We start from the raw sequence: 18,987 nt of genomic DNA, 5'->3' as shown, positions 1-18,987 counted from the left end.
GGTTACCCTCACGAGGGTCACGATGGTTACCCAGGTCGTGACCCCCCCTGGGGTCACGTGACCTGGGGATACCCCCCGAGGTCACGTGACCCCCCGTTGACGTCATAGGCACTGATGACGTCGTCAGTGACGTCACTGATGACGTCACCGGCATCCGCATCGTCATCGTCATCATCACTGATGACGTCATTAGTGACGTCTCTGATGACGTCACCGGCATCCGCATCGTCATCATCATCACTGATGGCGTCATCAGTGACGCTACTGATGACGTCATCGGTATCGTCACGTGGCCCCAGGTCACGTGACCCCCCGACGTCACGTGACGCCCCAAGGTCACGTGACTCCCACAAGGTCACGTGACCCACAAGGTCACGTGACCCCCAAGGTCACGTGACCCCCCCGCCCCCCCGAGGTCACTTGACCCACCCCCCAGTACCCTTCCCTCCTCCTCCTCAAGAGCTGCGCTCTAATTCGGCGTTACAGGGAGTTGTAAACGGCTTTCATTTTTTGCGATGCGATCTAGTCGCATCGCGCGACTGCTTACATCGCCGGTGGGAATGCGCCTTAAATGAAGCCGGCTCCCAGCAATGAAACCATGCAAAAAGCCTAGCCCTACGGCACCTAGTTTTCCCAATCCCAAAGGAGCGGAGTGAAGCTGTTGGATTTTGGCTTCAATCCCATTGGTTGGCGCGCGTCATAGTTTCAAGGAACGAGGCCCCCATTGGCTGCTGCAAGTCGGTTTCAATGGCCGCCACCCCATGGCACTGCAAGTCCGCACTGTCAGCTCGCTGGTAACACGAAGCGTCCAAGGTCAGAGCGGCGAAGAGAGCGCCCGATCTGGCCGTCGACGCAAATATGCCGCAGAGGAAACACGGGAGCGGAAGAACGGCATGCATGCTTTCGCATTCACAACTCGTAAGAAGTGCTTAGGTGTACCTCGGGCCTTATTTTTTTTTTTTTTTTTGTCTTGGTGGTAGGTTGATTTCCAATTTTAGAAATTTGCATCGAGAAAGAAAAAAAAATGTGGGTCTATATTTGGATTTACACTGCAACCCACTTATAACGATAATGAGAAAACCCACAATTTCAATCGTTATAACCGATTATCGTAGTATCTGAACTAGAAATTGATCATTTCTAGTCTAGAAACTCTAAAAAGTGATCATTATAAGAGGTACCTCGTTATATCTGGTATCGTTATAAGTGGGTTACACTGTATATTTGTTCCCGTGCAGCTGTCGACCGAAAGAACTTGACTTCACTCGGGTTCCAACGTTGCTAAGGAGCAGCGTCACTTGCACGAGTGTAGGCTTTCATAATATTTGGGGGTGGTTGTTTTGGCAGTTCTTGAGTTCAGTAGGTTCATAAAACTTGGGGGACACATTTTTGTTCATAGACGAGCTATTTTTTTGCAGGCATTTCAGGGAACTTCTATATAGAGGCTAAATAAACTACCGGCTGTAAAAGTGTGAGGGATGAAACTTTATCCCAACTGATGTGTTGCGCTGTGGTTAATTTTTCATCAATTGTTTAGTACCCGTTATAAATGGAACCTTCTCTGATTAGAGCCTTATTTATAAAAAGAATGCTCTTTGCTCCTTTGGTGCTCCATCTCTTCTTATTACAAAGGGTAATAAGTAATAGGCTCCAGTTGCAAAGAGGAACCCTCAGTCATTATCAAAGATTAGCTCATTTAGCGATGCAATCACTTTTTTAATTTTCGAGTGATGTGCTAACAGATGTTGGCACCTGCTTCAAAAGCATCAGTGGCTGCTCTAAAGAAATATTTTGCCTGCTCCAGAACCGGCTACAAAAGGACAAACACCACTTGCATTACTGGATTAGCTAAAAACCGGTTAGCCAAGGATCAATTGGGTACTTTTTTTCCCATAAGACGTCCGATACCCTTCATAACAGGGGTCTCCAAAACGCGACCCATGGGCCGCAGACGCTGCTTACAGGCTACGAGTCCCGGTTCCCATGTCTCGAGTGCTATAGAAATGGCATGCGCCACCATGATCTCATCTTGTCGATTACTTTTCACTTGAAACATAGCTCCACTCTTTTAACGTATTCGCATAGTTTATACTTGTAATGTGTGCATTTGCCCTTTGTTTCGCTTTATACTTTGCTTCCCAGCTTTTTGTAATGCACAATAATTTCGCTACTGGGCTGCAAGCGCGAGCTATTTGTGAAGAGTGCATTTCAGCCGTGCAAACTCTCAGTCGGCAGAAGCAACTGCCAAAGGTAAAGCTACGAGCTCAGGATTCTCTCCTTCAAAAAAGATGTCACCGATAAAAGACAAGTATTTGGTCGAGTGTTGTAGTAAAGATCGTCAGGAAAGCAACAACTGTCATATTAGGTGATTATTTTTTTAGAGACACGTCGAGCTTGGTTATTTTCTGGGTGAATTGCGCGACAGGAATGACAGTGTAGTACTTGTTCTATTAAACATGCCAGCACGTTGGCGGGGCGGTGTAATTTTAATTCTTAGCACATCATCAGGTCGGGGCCCAAAGTTGTCTTCCAAACAAATCAAATCTAAAGATGTCACTGGGAAAAGTGAGTTTACAAAAAACAGAAAGCACAAGTTGAATTGTGATGTCGATAATAGCAAATGGAGTTCAATGTTAACAAAACTAAATTCATTAACTTGATCACAAAGAAAAACAGTAACCAGTTTATTTGATGCGAAACAGTATGTCGGCAGCAATTTCAGTCCATGGGAACTTCCATATAATCGCTGCAAAAGCCAACTGAAGTTTAGGAGCGTCATCTTTATAAGGTCGTGCAGGAAGCTCAACTCGCTGCATCTCTCTTCAGGTAGAATATGCATCACTTGTCTGGAACCCCCATCAGTTATGCCTAGGAAGGAAGCTGCGCAAAATCGGGACACTCCGTCCCTCGTAACTGTGAGCTTTTCACTGCATTCAAAGCTCTACTAAACATTCCTCTTTCAAAAAAAAAAACTAATTATTAAAAAAAAAAAAAATAATAATATGCATACTGTCCTCCAGGTTTGGCTACCTGCCTTGAGACAGGAACTGGTTACACCTGGGACCAATCTGTTCTCTTCATCCCAACTAGCCATCTCTGACTGGAACAATCTATCTGAGCACACTGTTAACATCCTAGAAATTCATGCTTTCAGGGTCTGCTGCTCTACTCCATTCGGAATCCTGTTTGTAGCATTAATTTTATGTTGCCTCACTTTGATGGTTGAATCTTTGCCTCCTCTATGTAGAACACTTTGTCGGCATTAGGATAAAGGAGTTGTGTAGACAGATAATATGGTTCTGCAAGGTGAGTCTATACTGAGAGACATTTTAGCAAAGGTGACATAGCATGTTTTAATACTACCAGTGGGGCTACCGGTGACAAATCTTGAGTGCCATGTGGCATGGATAGTCTCCACAAACATGAAAGGCCCATTGGATGAGGTAGTTTTGGGTGGCTGTGCTGGGTTTACTTTGGCCAGGCCTACATTGCTTGGGGTGAGGAAATAAATGAACCTTCGTTCTCTCCCTAACAATAAAGTACATCTGGCCAAAGTGTGCTTAGCAATAAGCTGCCTTGGGCCCTTTATACGGGGCGTTACTGAAAATGCGGGCCGTTTTTACAAACAGATGCAAAAAGTATGCACCGTGCAGAGAAAACCTTCATGTTGTATGGGTCTCTGCCAAAAGAGCCCATTAGGAAAAATGAATAAATTATGATTAGTTTGTTAATTACTTTCGACTAATTAACTTTTTCATTAGTAAATTTATAGGTATGGTTTCAATTAGGAACCTTCAAGGTATCGTCAAAAACCGCCAAATGAACTAATTTTAGAAAGATATTTTATGGCATTCCAAAAAAAGACAATTTAGATGCATTTCTAGGTTGAGGTTTCTTATCGGAACGCACCTTTATGCCACAGTTGTACGCATGATTATGCTTATTGCACTAACTTCTTCCTGCAGGACTCTGACAGTGAGGTGAGCAGTATTGCGGCGTCCGTTCCCGATATCACAGTGGCCGTCAAAAGTCACTCCTACGGCGCGTCTTCTACGAAGTACTTGTGATTTCAAGCAATTTGAGAGGCACAGGTTTTCTACGTATGGACTTCCCGTGTTCGGATAGAGCAGTGTAAATAGACAGAGCTGACCAAACTGCATGCTTTTCAAAGAAACTTTTTTTATCCATCCTACTGCCGGATGCCTTTTATTTTACCAAGTGGTCCGATCTGAATAAATGGAACATTTTAGAACCATGTTTTTCGGCAACGATCCATAATAAATTGTTCAGAGGCTGCTGCATGTGGTGTCTTAAATGAGCATTGTACTTTTCAGCAATGCATTGTATAATTTGTTAAAATAATTGTTGCGTGCAGGGTCTTTTAGATGAGCTAAAGAATGCTTTTCAGCAACCAATTGTATAATAAATACTTAAGTGGCTGCTGTCGTTTAAATGGCCTGAACTGACATCATTGAAAAGTATCATTCTTTTGATCAATAAATTTTATAGTTCTTGTGAGGAGCTTGGCTTTAGCCTGCCTCTTCATTGACTTCATGGGTGATGCAAGGTACAAACGGGGGTGGGCAAAGCTGCACGCCATGTTTGCATTAGACTCCACAATGGGCCATGTGTAAGAATGGCTTGCTGATTCTTTTCTTATTATATGGTAGAGGGAGTCCTCTACACCCATTACAGTTCAACAGCACCAGACTATAAATACAACCGGATGAACGTAACAAAAAAAGAAATACATAGAATACATAAACAATCAACGAGACAAGTTGCATATATACAAATCTCCATCAATATCATAAAAAAAACTGGTTAGCAACAAACATACGAGTGACCGATTTCTAAACGAAAACACTAAAACCCGTCTTTAAATTGGCCGAGTAAAGGGTTTGTCACATGTTACAGGTATGAATGACCAGATATGTGAAGAGTAAAAATCAAGACACTAGATATGAGACAAAATGTTATGATTAACAAGAAAACTTCCCACGTCTATTTTTTATCCGGGGAGAAAAAAATTCGGATCACTACATTCATCATTCAAAATATTGAAAAAGACTGGTTAGTTGATATTCTAGTTTTTGGTTACCATAATTACGGTAGTTCGAATTCGGGGCATCTGCTGTTTAGTTTATCGAAGACAGTAAGCTTCTTGAATGTTTAAGAGCACAGCTCTTAGGCGCCCGGTTCAGAGTTGAGCGGCGTCGGTGTCGGCTTCGGCGTCTCTCGCCATTGGCGTCAACGTAATCGCACGCATTGCATTATGGGACGTTTGCCCGCTAAACTCAATGGGGAAATTTGTTTTTTTCGCTAAGTTTAGCGAGGAAATTGAGCGGATAAAGTTTCCCCGCTAAATTTAGCGGAGTAATTGACGTCACATGACCTCACCACCAATTCAGTTTTCCCGCTAAATTTAGCGGGGAAAATTTCGTCACGACTTCGTGTCTCGTCACCATGAACAAGGAGGTTAGGTTCTATCCTCCTTGCCCATGAACAAACTCGGCAGCAGGAGAGGGGGAGGAAAGATGAAGGAGCAGGAGGGGCATACCCTCCCCTCTTCCTCCTATAAAGCTGTGCTCTAGTTTCGCATCACAGACATTTGTAAACGTCTTTTTTTTTATTTATTATAGAGCTGATTTTTGGATAGGTATTGTGCCAGTTTAAAATATTTGATTTGCCGTTAGCATGGTTTGCAGTGAAAGTCCTGCAGGTTTCCGTGGTAGTCCACATACAAGAGAGTAAATTTTATTGTGGAAATGGAGCTTTCCATATCCCAGCCCTAGTCTGGGCCTATGCGGTCGGGGCGAAGCACTTTACTTTTTCTCCACTGTCGGAACTCGGGGATTTGAGTGGAGTGAATGAACAAAGGGAAGCATTTAGCCGAGTTCATGCGGAAATTCTACTTGACGTTTGCATTCCATGGAGGTGTGCAGCAAATTTTTTTTACACCTTTTTTTTTTTTTATTTTCAAAACGTGGCTTTTCAGGAACCCTTCCTCGCCATTCAATAAAACATGATTTTTTTCTGCACCTTATTTATGAGAAAGTCAAGGGCAAGTGGTCCCTGCATTGCTATAAAGAAAAAAAAATTTATGTGCAGGCGAGATCTTTTTGTTCCTCAATCTTGGGATTCCAGGACGTGAACATTAGAGCGCACATTGTTGCGAGGCAACCGCTCATCTGCTCGTTAGCTTTCGACTGTGGAGAGTATAAAGAGTGTTCTGCTATGTAGTAGTACAGTGGTTCTCCAATGGGGGTTCGTGGACCCTCTGGGGTTTGCGAAGGTATTCTAGGGGTCCACGAAGCCCAGCCTCATCAGCCAAGGCCGGAAATAAAAGTTGTCTTCTCTCAGATTGAGAAGAAACGTCCCAATTTTAGGGTCAGTTTTTTTCGTATATATGTCAATAGGAGAAGTCTACTTCACAATAGCTCTTAGTTATATCCATTTATTAAATCACTGTCATAATTAACACTTTCCCTTCCCCTCACCACGAACGGGGTCCTCCATCATTTCCGCCGATCCCGCGAAACATCAATGGCCAAGAGCCACTGTAGTAGTAGTATGCAGTGGTCACTGCCAAGTTTGTGTTGTGTGTCCCGCCGAGATAGACTGTGCAGCGCAAGCTTTGCTCTTGAGCAGGCAAACGCATTGGCGGTGTGCCATTCGGAGCTCGGCTGGTCCCCATACCAGTCGTGATGGTTTAGTTGTATTAAATACACTCAACAATTTGTGATGAGGAAATGGAGTGAACCCGCAACGGTAGATCCCGGAAATCATGGTGACGCACGGCTTTGTGGAAGAATTTTCTGTCTTTTCTTCGTGGGTAGAGCAACTCCAGTACTACTTCCAGGCCCACAGCATTGAAGACTGTGTGAAGAAGCATGCTGTTTTGCCGACGCTGTGTGGGCTGACCACATTCGAGAAGCTTTGGTAGCACCCAGGATGCCAAACAATCACTCCTTCGAAAACACTGTCAGTCTGCTGCACGCTTGCTATGACCCTCGCCCGTCGGAGCTGTTCAGCCGCCGCAGGTTCCAGCGCTGAGATCAACTGCTGAATTAAACGGCCTGCGTGGCAGCATCAAAAGCACTGGCAGATGGCAAGTTCATTGACACTGCCGCTGACCGTTTCACCATCAAGTTCGTCGAGCAGATATCCTTGGCTGGACTCGACAATGTTGCCCATTGATGTAATGCTGTGCTTTGTGTGCGGTGGTGCGAGATGACAACCTACAGCGAAGGTTATTTGCTGAACAAGATTTAATGTTCACTAAGGCCTTTGACAAGGCCGTGTGCTGAAAACACAAAAGATTATCAAAAGAAGATTAAAGCTGAATTCAGAAAGTCAATAAGACGGCCCACTCAGAAGGCTCTGCCCCTTTTTTAAAGGAGGCAAAAACCAACAAACAGTGTTAGTGCTACGAACATTTGTAGAATCCTGAGACGTGCGACTTGCAAAGATCAAGGTGCAGGTTTTGCAAGAGGCCACATGAAAAGGCCTGCCTAATAAAGGCCAGCTTATCAAAGGAAACCAAATGGTTGCCTGCCTTGACTCTGCTGAGACTTGAGATTTTGCGACAATGGAGGGAAGTACTTTGCACGACCTAAATGCAATGTCGGAAGTCAAGATGACTTCATTAAAAGTAGCAGGAGTGCCGCTGCTATTCGAACTGGACTCCGGGGCAGCATATTTTATAATCAGGATTCAGAAAACTAAAAACACAAGCCCTCCTCCCCCACCCCAACCCCCACCGCTTACCCTTGCCAACATATCACTACGATTGATAGATATAATATCACTACGAAAATGGTAAGGAAGGGGTTTTCAACCCTTAGAAACAGTTCATGTGAGGTTGTGCTTCAAATAGTGCAGCAAGGAACTTTCTTTGGTCAGAACTGGTTCTGAGCAAGGAAATTGTAAACGCCTCAGCAGCATTCGTCATGTCCTCCGAAACCAGAATAAGGGGGAAGAAGTGCCTACCGATCCTACCAAGCTGCCGCCGAGATCGGCTGTGTAGCACGAGTCATGCTCTCGAGCTGATGAATGCGCGGGCGGCGTGCCATTTGGAACTCGACTGGTGCGCGCATTCCAATCATGACAGTTCACTTGTATTAAATACGCAGGTATTTAACAGTTTGGTGGCGGTTGATTGGCAAAGAAGGCTTGCGTACACGACAAATGTTTCATTGGGTGTTGTACGGCTGTACCACTCGCAGAGAACGGCCTGTTCCAGCACTCCATCCGCCCTAGGCCACCCAAGCCAATCCCAAGCCCTCCGCAAGAGCAATGACCCCGTCAGCCGTACACTTGTAGCGTGTAATGTGTAAACGCTGAATGTCTTTTTTTTTTTCTTTTTTTTTATCGATTGCGAAGATGAATTTTGCTGCCCGTTGACGTAAAACGTTAGGAAAAGACTACGATGATCGACGAAACGTGTTACTTCATTCACCATTTGTTGGGTTTCAGCCTCAGCGTTAGACTATTTCCTCCGGAATTTCGGGACTACATGGCGCCGACCGCGGAGGTACTTATCACCACCGCACCCCACCGCACCAGCGGTGCCAGCGGCAGCAGACCACCAGACAAGCTTGTTTCTGCCTATGTTTCTGCTCGCTTTTCTACACCAGCTGCCTGCCTACACGCTTTGACCAGCTTCGGCGGTCTAGCGACAGAGGTCGCCATTTGTAGCAAATTTTTTTTGGCGACGATGGGTGTTAAGTTTAATTTGCCTTTTCATTAAACGTACAAAATGACCACATGCGATTCGCATACATAGTGGAAGAACGAAGACACTAGGAGTACTTCACAAGCCGGATATTTGACGTCGTCGAGTGGTGTTTGTGTCAGTGCTTTCAGCGGCGATCGTCGAGGCTTTCCATCGCGGTTTGACGGGTGAGTAGGCTTAGTGTTCTCTTCGGTAAAAGGGCCTCTTCATGGTCCGCTGCACAGTTTTAGTGGCAGTTGTGGTTCAAAGAAGCGTCTGGCGCGGTTCATTTTTTCGCTAGGAGGCAGGCGAAGGGCTCGTAAATGGGTCCGTAGCAATGCAATACCGGTTGTAGGATGTCTCGCTAGTGTGGATCCTTTCGCTACTGGGACATAATTGTACTCGTCTGGATCGACGATAACCGCGCTCAAAACACCTTTGGTTCTCGGCACTAGTTGGATCGTGCCATCGCACGGTGACACGGCGCGAGCGAGGACGAGGATCGGAGTGCCAACGCGCTGTTCCTTCACTATCGGCCTCCTCGCCTGTTGATGAGGCTCCGTGTCCGTCACATCGCACGTCCCTGCCACAGAATTTTCAGTGTACGAGGACATTGAACCGCATGACGACGAGTATTGTCGGTGTTGACCCTGAAACCAGGCTCCTATAAAGTAAAGCCTCTCCCCGTTTCCCACTTGCCCTCTTCCTTCCTTTTTGTTTTGCAGAAAAGGAGGTCTTATGTGTTTTCACACTCAAGCCGCAAGATGAGTTTTAGCAGCGATGAAGTTAATTTTCTCGTGTACAGATACTTACAAGAATCGGGTGAGTTCCTCTTGGCTCTTTATTGCGACAGTCGCTAAACTGCTCCGATTTTCCAATCCCTCCTTTTGCTTTAATTTGGGGAATTGTTTTGGCTGCATGGAAGGTTTAATGGCCTCTAGTATCAATCGGGCCCTTTCTCTCTGCGTGTTTCGCAGCTACATGAATTCGTTTTTTTTTGTTTTTTTTTTGTGGCTCAAAATGGTAGCTTTATTTTTGAGATGCCATTTCTACATCACGTGACGTAACAAACAAAGCAAATAAGCGTTTTGGGTCGCTGGCTTCATTGACCCAATAAACCCCTAGATGCATGTGACGTTGGTGTGCCCCAACAGCATGGATCTCAATTAAGGCAATCACGGGTGCCATTTATCAGATAGCCGTGAAACACTCGCAATTGACCTATATTTCCTGTTTTTCTTTCTTTATTGGCTCTAGAAACTTTTAACAGTGATATAAACAATAATTTCTCATAGGTAGTATGTACCAAACGGAACACGCCAACTGTCTTGTGGGAATCCTGGCGGCAGCCGAGCAACGGTTTTCTGATGTAGCACTCGACAAAGCATCCCGAAGTGCTACGTCAAAGAGCCATTGTTCAGCTTCGTACAGGATGCCAGGACAAAGCATGCCCGTGTTTCATATACCGTAGAATACCGTGCATCCGTCCATACCACACTAAGCGCCCATATCCAAATTTGTAAGATCTGAGAAAATATGCACAGTATATTGATATGTAAAATTGATGACCGGACAAGCGCCCATCCCCCATTTTTTTGCGATTATCTCTAAATTGTGATTGAGCGCTTGCCCGGTATTTTACGGTGAGTTTGGCGAGTACATTTGATACTGCCAAACCTTGACTGTATTGTGACAGGGCCAGGGCCACCTCATGGATGGCGTGTTCTCGCGAGAGATTGCAAGAATGTAGCCGGAACAAGTGTGTGAGCGCCTCGCTTGCAGGGTTCTTCCACTCGGCGTACACGTTTGGCATTGAGAGCCACATCAGCCAGTCGAACATCAACGGGGCACTGGTGCCTCCGGCAGCGCTGCTCTCCATCATCCAGAAAGGGCTTCAGTACACGGAGGCGGAGATCAGCATCGGGGAGGTGAGCCCCTTCGGGTGTGCCACGGTTGGCCATGACAGGCTGCACGGGACTTTGCAAAGCCTTACCACGTGCCGCCCGTGGGCACGGCAGGGTCAGCTGGAGCTCCACTCACCGAGGCCGTCCCCATCGCGTGCAGCTTGACTTGGCAATCCGACCGACAGATTTCGCCCCTTTCAGCCGGGGTCTGAACACTTGGTGAAAAGGTCGGCGAGGAATTTGGTGGTCATGATTGGCCGGAACGGCCTTTTTCGCCAAGTGCCCAGATTAGAACCCTGGGACTGAGGTGGGAACCCGTGCGTCTCATGCAGCTGTGGCAGTCGCGTTTGTACGGTTTCATCGTGAAGCGTGTGTCGTAGCGGCAGCCCGCTTTCAGGGGGAATGTTTTGCAAAATTTCTCAGGCTCCGCCTCTGTTTGTTCTCGGCAGACACATTCCGCGGAATTTGCATCGTGGACGCCCCTTGACCTGAGGCACCAAAGCGTCTGTCTAAGGGCACTTGCCACAATCTAAACAAAACTCGCGCATTCCACCCAGGGTTGGGCAGTGTCACGTTACTAATGTATCGTGATATAGTGCAATCCACTTATAACGATCAGTTTCTAGAGGACCACGCATTTTTTCGTCAGTTATCCAGTCCAGATACAATGATAATTGGTTATAGCGATTGCAGTCTTGGGTTTTCTTTTTATTGTTATAAGCAGGCTGGGGGTCCTGCAGTATCTTAAAGGGCAACTCCGCTTCGGTTTTGATATTTAGAAAACTATGTAGCCCTCTTCAGTATCATATAGGAAGACCCCATGTCAAATATTACGATCTAATTCTGTTTATATATTTAATAAGCTGGGCCAGCAAACCTTCAAGTGAGCCAAGTCGCCGAAATCTGCCAACTCTAGCGTGCAGCGCGAGGCGCAATCACCAGCGCAGTCAATGCCACAGAGTTGGAGCAGCCGACATTGAGCCACTACGTCAGAGGCATGACTACGTCATTCTCACGTTTTGCTTGTTTTTACTTCTCGGAGCGAAATGGAACGATGACGTCATGAGTTTCTCTTCCCTCTGTTGGCTGACCGGGCGTTCACGTGATCACCGTTACACGGATGCGCTAGTTTGCGCTGCCCTGCGCGCTTATCGGTCTGTGTCTCTGCTCCCCTTCTCCTCTTTCGTCTTCTCCCCTTCCCCCTCTCCCCCGGGCCATCACCGTCCACGCCATGCGAAGCAACCTGCCCGCGTCCAATAAAAAAAAAAAAAAGAAAAAAAAAAAAAGACCTGCTCGCGTCGCGTGTCCTGTTTCTCGCTCTCTCCCAAACGTCACCAGACCACGTGGTTCGACTGGTTGTGGCCATGACTCTGACGACTTGAGACCAATGTCTCAAGCGGATACCTAGACCAGCGGTCTAGGTATCCGCTGATGTTTAAATTAGGATTACACAAATAATATTTCACATTTCGCGAATCCGAAGACGTAGAGTTGTTTAGTAGTGCTTTGTGAATTTAAATCACATGTAAGCCTAAATTTTTCGGAATTGAGCGGTGTTGCCCTTTAAAGGGATGGTGAACCGAAATTTGGATTTCAGAAAATAATGCCGGAGCTGTAGGCGGGACTCTACAATCCCTACAACACTACTCTTTAGGCGATATCTCAAATCAACGGCCACATTTTTGGAAAAAAAGGTCGAGATTGAACGAGGCCGACGAGGCGCATGACGTCAAGATATCCCGTTTCCTCCTCTTCGTTTCGCCCCCTCAAGGCGGCAAGGTGGAGAAGACGCGAGGCCGTTCCCTCTTCTTCTCGGAGAAACAAGACGGGAACATATCTGTCAAATGCACCTCCTTTTATTGAAAAATACGGTCATCTATTGAATATATCATTGTATGAGTGATGTTTTGATATTTGTTGTATCCCGTTGCATGCTTTTGCCTCCGTGCTTGGTGGAATCCAGATTTCAGTTGAGCATCCCTTTAAGATAATTTTCGGCATCCATACCTTTGCATCAGAATACATTTCAAACATGTATTTGTATTTCATTAGTGAAATACATTAATGATGTTTGTATCGCAATACTCTGTCAGGGTTATGTATCTCGTTACATCTGTTGTTGAAAATGAACTTTGGGGTTTTTACGATAAACTGAAAACTCTTTTTTAGTACAAGATGTCCGTGAACTTATAGTGAGCTCATTTGATTTGAAGATAACGTAATAAGGCAGGCGAGCTGGTCAAAGTTAAACATTTTTAAAACCCAAGACGGAGGCTACAAAGAGGGGACAAACACGAGACGTCTCAAACGCAGCTACTAAATTTTATTTGGGACATTTCTTTTATACCCGTCGTCTCCACACCGCCCTCCACTTGCACAAGGCCCAATTCTTTGGACGACGCCCTCAGTTAACTTACTGCCACCTTTTTGCTAGTTCAGAGCTACACAATGACCAAGGTCACTTCCATCCACCGACAAAGCCTCCCAACCGCTTGCAAATGTAAAAAGAAAACTGATTACAATTGCAAAAACGTTTTTGTTACACCATCGAGTGCCATTGATGGCTTACTTGTACAGTTTCCAACAGAAGCTATTCTAATGGTCTCCTTGAGGACTCTTTTCATACAATTGTTTTCTTTGAACAGCACTCAGCCACACAAGTTCCACACTCTTCCAAGATGTTTTGGAGTTAGGCAAATTATTTTTTCACTGCTTTCTCGCTCACTCAACCAATCATTCACACACTGTTTGGTTTGCCCTACATACGAAAAACCACACATCATCGGAATGTCAATACAACGCCTTCGTGGCAGTCGACTGAAGCATCTCTGTGTTTTTTTCTGGCAACCTAATTGTCCTCCCAAAAAGGGAGTCTGCTTGTCTAACCTAAAGCCACTCATGAAGAGCACTTTTACACCGAACCTCCCCACGATAGACATCAAGTTGTGGGACGCACCATGAAAAAACGAAACGCACACTGCCCTGTCAAAGACGACAGAGGGTCTTCTCTTTTTTGAGGGTCTTTTCTTTCTTTCCTTTAAGCGATAGCATCTGGAACGTCTTTCTTCTCCTTCTCTATAGAGTGTATTAAAATGTCAGTTGTCAGTTAGCGCCCTTCCTGTCTCCCTCGTCCTTCCTTCCTTGTTGTTTTGTGTTCTGTATACTCATGATGGACAACCAACTAGCCCGTTACATCATCTTATTGTAATTGATGTACCTGCCTGTTTGTCCTATGTATTGTTTTCCACACCCCATTTGAGCGATTGAGAATTTTGGACGGGCACAGCAACAGGTTTGTGGCAGAGAAATTATGGAATCTTTCAGCATGAATTCAGTTAATAACAATATTTCGGTGCCTTCAATCATTTTAACTAAGGATAACTAAGAATTGGCATAATTAAATTTTATCTGCCATCCGACAACACAATTTTTCTGTCACTCTTTTTTCTGTCCCCGTTCCTCCTGTATTTACTATGTCACTTTTTTTCCCTTCTGGGCAGGGGTCGGTTAAAAAATACCCCGCTAGGAGATTCACTGTATCTGTGTTGCAAAGCGAAAGAAGAAGCGTCCGTTGTCCCTTGGTATTAAGTGTGTTATTCTTTTCATCGTCTTTGTCCAAAAAACAATACGCTCCCAAGTTTATATGCCCTGTCACTCTGTGTCTTTTGCCTCTTTGCCATCCCAGTGATTTTCAATATGAGTTTCCTAGCCTCAAACATTGTGGTGCACATGCCAGGCGGTGAAACAGTTCTTAAAGGTGGTAAAACATAAGTAAATCTCGCGAGTACTACAGAAGACATTGTGCTAAGCTTTGCACTCATCATAACACACATTGCAGTAGCGCCCCTTCTCCATTTTTGGGGGATTGTGATGGCGTTCAGGGGCAGGATGGGGTTGGAATACTCTCCATCAAGTCGAAAAAGCCGTTAGGTTAGCTCTGTTCGGAACACCAGTCGAACGTGAACTTCTGTAGAGTTCAGTAGTGTTTGGGTGCTGCTTGAAATAGAATGTAGCTGTAACAGAATGGAAACACTTTATCAGGATGTTGTACAATCCGATCAACTGGTCCGATTTGTCAACTCCAGGCATTGCAGTCGTCGACGTGCCGTCTTGATGGAGATTTGTGACTATGTATATCCTCTTCTTTTTGCTCTGACAGCACGTCCTTCTTGGCGATACATACAGTGCTTATCTTCATTGAAAGTAGAGTACATTTTGATCCCGTAGCCACCGAAATGAGACAATCGTTGTCCGACTTGCTCGTGCTAGTGTCATCAACAAGGTCGACCGCAGATGCGTGAAACGCTTCAGAGGTGGATGAAGACAAAGCTGCGCATTTGCTTTTGATAAATCGCCATCTCGTGGGAAAGAGAAGCATATGGAAACTGAAACTAGATTATCTAACCTAACGACCAGATGCCATAACTTGTCCAGAAACGTATAGGAGGCTTTGCAATGAGGCTCGCAAATGGTCGATCACGAGCGACGGATTTTGAAGTGTGGAAAGAGTTAGGGTGGCCGCTTCCCGGCGTAACCTGCCCTCGAGAGTGTTGAAGGAACTTGGAGCGAGATGCAATACCAATCCGGTGGTGCCTGCGCCGAGTTGGAGTACTCCGCACAATCACCGCCTGAAGCGGCGGTCTTACCTTTTCCAGGATGGGTCGGAGCGGATGATAGAGTCGCTGTCGCTGATAGACGCCGTCATGCCGGACGTGGTGGCCTCTCGGCAACAGCAGGCGCACAACAGCAAGAATGCGGTGGTCAAGGCCGAGCCCAACAACACCAACGGGGACGACGCCGCCCACAACTTCGGTCAGTGGGCCCTTGCCCGTCCCACCCGTCTGGACCTTTAGATGCAAAGACGTTTTATGTTAGGGATGCAAAATTTTGATGCAAAAAGACTAAGACGGTGGCAAGGTTTTAGAAAGAATGGAGAAAATATTCTCTCATTGTGGTTGGTGTGCATGGATGTCTTGCCAGCTGCACGCACTTGGACGTGCGAGCGAGTATGAGAGTGTAACGGGGCTCCTCCCGCAGCGGCCAATCACAACGAGACGATGGAGGTGGACGGCAGCGTGGAAATCCCGAGCAGCCGGGCGACGATACTACGGGGTCACGAGTCGGAGGTGTTCATCTGTGCCTGGAACCCAACCTCTGACCTCTTGGCATCTGGGTGAGACACTCTCCTGACTAGCCTGGTACATTTCCATCTCTCAAATGAAAGGTTTTGCAATATATCGAATGCTACTCATATGAAATGCTCCTTTATGACAGTGTCAATAGAGCCAAGAAAGACAGTACGGAAACTGGGAGTGGTATTGTTTTATTCTACCCTCGGGGCATTACAGAGGAGAATGGGAACGCAAGTACAAACATAATAAACAATAGTTAATACGGTTCAAATGGGCAAATAAAAACTTGCTAGTGTTTGCTTAAAGCAATAGCTGCAAAAAAAATGATATGCTCTATGATTTTGCGGGGTACGCTGATAAGAGATATTGGCCTGTAGCTAGACGAGCTGAAACGGTCGCCAGTTTGGTGAATTGAAACGCCCTTCCCGATCTTCCAGTCTTTCGGAAGAACACCCCAATTTAAAGATAGCTCAAACAATGGCGACATGGTGATGGACGAGTACATTTTGATGCTTTTAAGAAATTTTGCACTTATGTGCCCAGTGCTGACGACACCTTGAGTCCCTAAAATATTTTAACAGTACCCGATGGGTCAAAAGTGATGGGAACATTGGTGATAAATCGTATGCAAAATCATGATAGGCAAAAAAAATGACATCTCCGGCTGGTTCATTTAAATGTGAGGATCTGTTTGGAAATTTTGGAAACAAGTTTGGAAATTTTCGGGGTAGCACGAGACTTTTAATCGGTTGTTTACTCACAGTTTTAATTAGTGATGGGGTGGAACTTTTTTTGAAACAGGTTTCGAACCCAAACAAGGATTTCTGAAAGTTTCGGAGAAAAGGCCAAACCTCGGTGCGTTTTGGATACGTTTGGAGCGTTGCCAGAGTGGCCGAACCAGATTATTGAGCGTTGCAACCTTTTTTTTAACAAAGCAATCGTATACACCTTTCCAAAAAACACTCGACCCCAGGGGCAACAAACCGTTTTCGAGCCCAGTCATTGAGTTTGAGGCTAGACTCTCACCGGCGTCCCTCCTAACCCTAACCGAGTGGACTGTGATTTCAACAGGCGCAGCCTGCGTAGGCGCAGTTTCAAACGCTGCTGGCGGCTAAATTCTCGTATTTTCCCGCTATATTTTGTGTTTCATGGTACATGTATTTTCCCGAGGACATTAAAAAAGCATTGTGCCACATTAAAAAAAAAAAAAAAAGAAAAGAAAATTGTGAACTATTTTTGACGAAAGTAATCCCTGGAGAAGGGGAACAAGAGGGACAAAGGACAAACATAAATCTCCAAACACAGCTAGGTGACTGGTGAGCGACCGGAAAAATCCGCCTGGTCCGGGTATCGAACCCGGGACCTCTCATTTGTCCCTCTTGTTCCCCTTCTCCAGGGATTACTTTCGTCATTCTTGTCCAGCTCGCTTGCATTATAGTTATAACTATTTTTGTTGGGTACGCGCGCGATAGAACGAATGCGACTGGAATGTATAGTTCTAGTCATTTGTTTTTTTCTCGCGATAAGTTTTGACGGTGCCGCAGGATTCGCCGTATGTGAAATGACAAAGCGCTTTGCTGTCAAAAATAAATTGCAACCGAAAAGGGCCGAAAGTCGTGCATTTTTCACGCTCACAAATAACGTGTTTACCGATGGACAGGACACGGACATACAATTCAGGGAGTGTTAACATCCAAACGATATATCGTACGTACCACATGATGCAGCGTTATCCGAAAATAATTTATTTGAGAAAGATCTCAAATAACACAGTCACAGTCGACGACAGTCACATCCTGACGATCGGACGGAATCCAAGATGACTTCGTTTCAAGGCACGTTTCAGAGAGAGCTTCCTTTTTTCACAACCGCACCAAGGCAAAGAAACAAATGCGACTGACCCGTTTCTCACCCCAACCCGGACGACTATTTTTGGAGATGACTGAGGATTCTACGCGGATTATCTCTGGGAGGGGGGAGAACAATGTTCGCAAAATCGCGTCGAGGGTCGTTCGACGTCCTTCACCTCCTTCGCTTCCCGTGAATGTAAAGCAGAAAAACTTGAATGGCAGGCACTTACCAGCCTTCTTTCTCATAATGGAGGATAACACAAGAAGAGTACGCAGCACGCATAAAGAAAATTAAGTGGAAACTTTCAAGACGGGCGAGAAAATCTCGAATGCAAAACCGCAAAAACGTAGGTAGAGAACCGCGCTGAGCGGGTCTTCACAGTCTCAGAGAGCGGCAGAAAATTTCTAGCTGATAAAGGGCGCGAGAGTCGTGCCAGCCGCATCAGCATCAGCAACATGCCAGTGGCCTAGGAGCGTTTTTTGGAAAGGTGTATAAACCACATGAAATAATTAAAAGTCTAAATATAAATACTTAATTTAGCAAAATAGGCTCGTTCAAATAAAATCTGAGATATGGAGAAATAAAATAACAGACTACACGATACAAAGTATGGAGAATTTGTGTCTTTGGTCAAAATGGTTTCAATTTCACGACTTCCATAGTAGTCGGGTCGTCACGTGACCAAAACAAAGCGGGCGGGTGTGCAATATTGATTTGCACAAATTGCAACGCTCGTTCTCATCGCATCAATAGCTCGACGACGTATGTGGAGTTGGTTCCATGTGCCGGGAACGTTGCACTTTATGTTGACACAACACGGGTGGCATGTGGAAGTGATTGTGTCGGAAGATCTCCGGCCGTCTGTGCTGTGCAATCGAGAATATGCGCACGTGCTGCTCGAAAGCTCCTGTACTGTATACTGATGTGTATAGGAAATAAATGTTGTATATTTATGTACAGCTCGTTCCAACAAACTTGATAAGTGTGCTAGCAACGCGGCTACTGACGTATGTTTCCACGGGGTCACGCCGAGCGACTATTTTTCGCGGCAGCACCGGCTGCAAACAAATGGCGGTGACAGACCTTCGCGAAGCTCAGGCTATTTGCACGGTACAGATTAATAAAGTTTGTTCTCTAAAAACACTGATAGAGACCGCAGACAAAAACTTTCCACCGTCGGGCAACTGTTAGCGATCGAAGCTCGCGCAAACAAAATAAAATTGTAGAGAAATCGTACACGAAAATTCCTCTCCACACAACATTTTTAGGTGTCTGGCACGGTTGCTTGTTTTTGACGGATGTGAATTGTTCCAATGCGTCGGGCACGGTGTTTCTCTACATCATTTCTTCTTTGTGTGCAGGCATCTCCCCGCAGTTCATCCCT

The 18,987-nt window shown here is 45.5% G+C and overlaps 2 protein-coding genes across 3 annotated transcripts in view; both read left to right on the top strand.

The window, feature by feature from the left end:
- Nucleotides 1-4,521, top strand: part of LOC8042021 (protein ECT2) — a 96,737-nt gene extending 92,216 nt beyond the window's left edge. Inside the window, exon 24 of the mRNA XM_029989627.2 lies at nt 3,966-4,521. Coding sequence (XP_029845487.2) covers nt 3,966-4,067 — 102 coding nt within the window. The 3' untranslated portion in view covers nt 4,068-4,521. The remainder of the gene's footprint in view (nt 1-3,965) is intronic.
- A 3,989-nt stretch (nt 4,522-8,510) lies between these two features.
- LOC8035108 (F-box-like/WD repeat-containing protein TBL1XR1) overlaps nt 8,511-18,987 on the top strand; it is a 43,003-nt gene continuing 32,526 nt past the window's right edge. Inside the window, exons 1-5 of one of the 2 annotated variants that reach the window (XM_029989629.3) lie at nt 8,511-8,904; nt 9,442-9,538; nt 10,499-10,644; nt 15,276-15,432; nt 15,658-15,793. In XM_029989629.3, the coding sequence (XP_029845489.1) occupies nt 9,481-9,538; nt 10,499-10,644; nt 15,276-15,432; nt 15,658-15,793 (497 nt within the window). In that variant the 5' untranslated portion in view covers nt 8,511-8,904; nt 9,442-9,480. Of the gene's footprint in view, nt 8,905-9,023; nt 9,044-9,441; nt 9,539-10,498; nt 10,645-15,275; nt 15,433-15,657; nt 15,794-18,987 lie in introns of those variants that run through there. The other variant, XM_029989631.4, reaches the window with a different exon arrangement.

This window comes from Ixodes scapularis, unplaced genomic scaffold, assembly GCF_016920785.2.
Source record: "Ixodes scapularis isolate PalLabHiFi unplaced genomic scaffold, ASM1692078v2 PGA_scaffold41__6_contigs__length_2269736, whole genome shotgun sequence".
NCBI lineage: Eukaryota > Metazoa > Arthropoda > Arachnida > Ixodida > Ixodidae > Ixodes > Ixodes scapularis.
The sequence above is the reverse complement of the archived record's forward strand: the minus strand, read 5'-3'. Positions and strand labels throughout refer to the sequence as shown.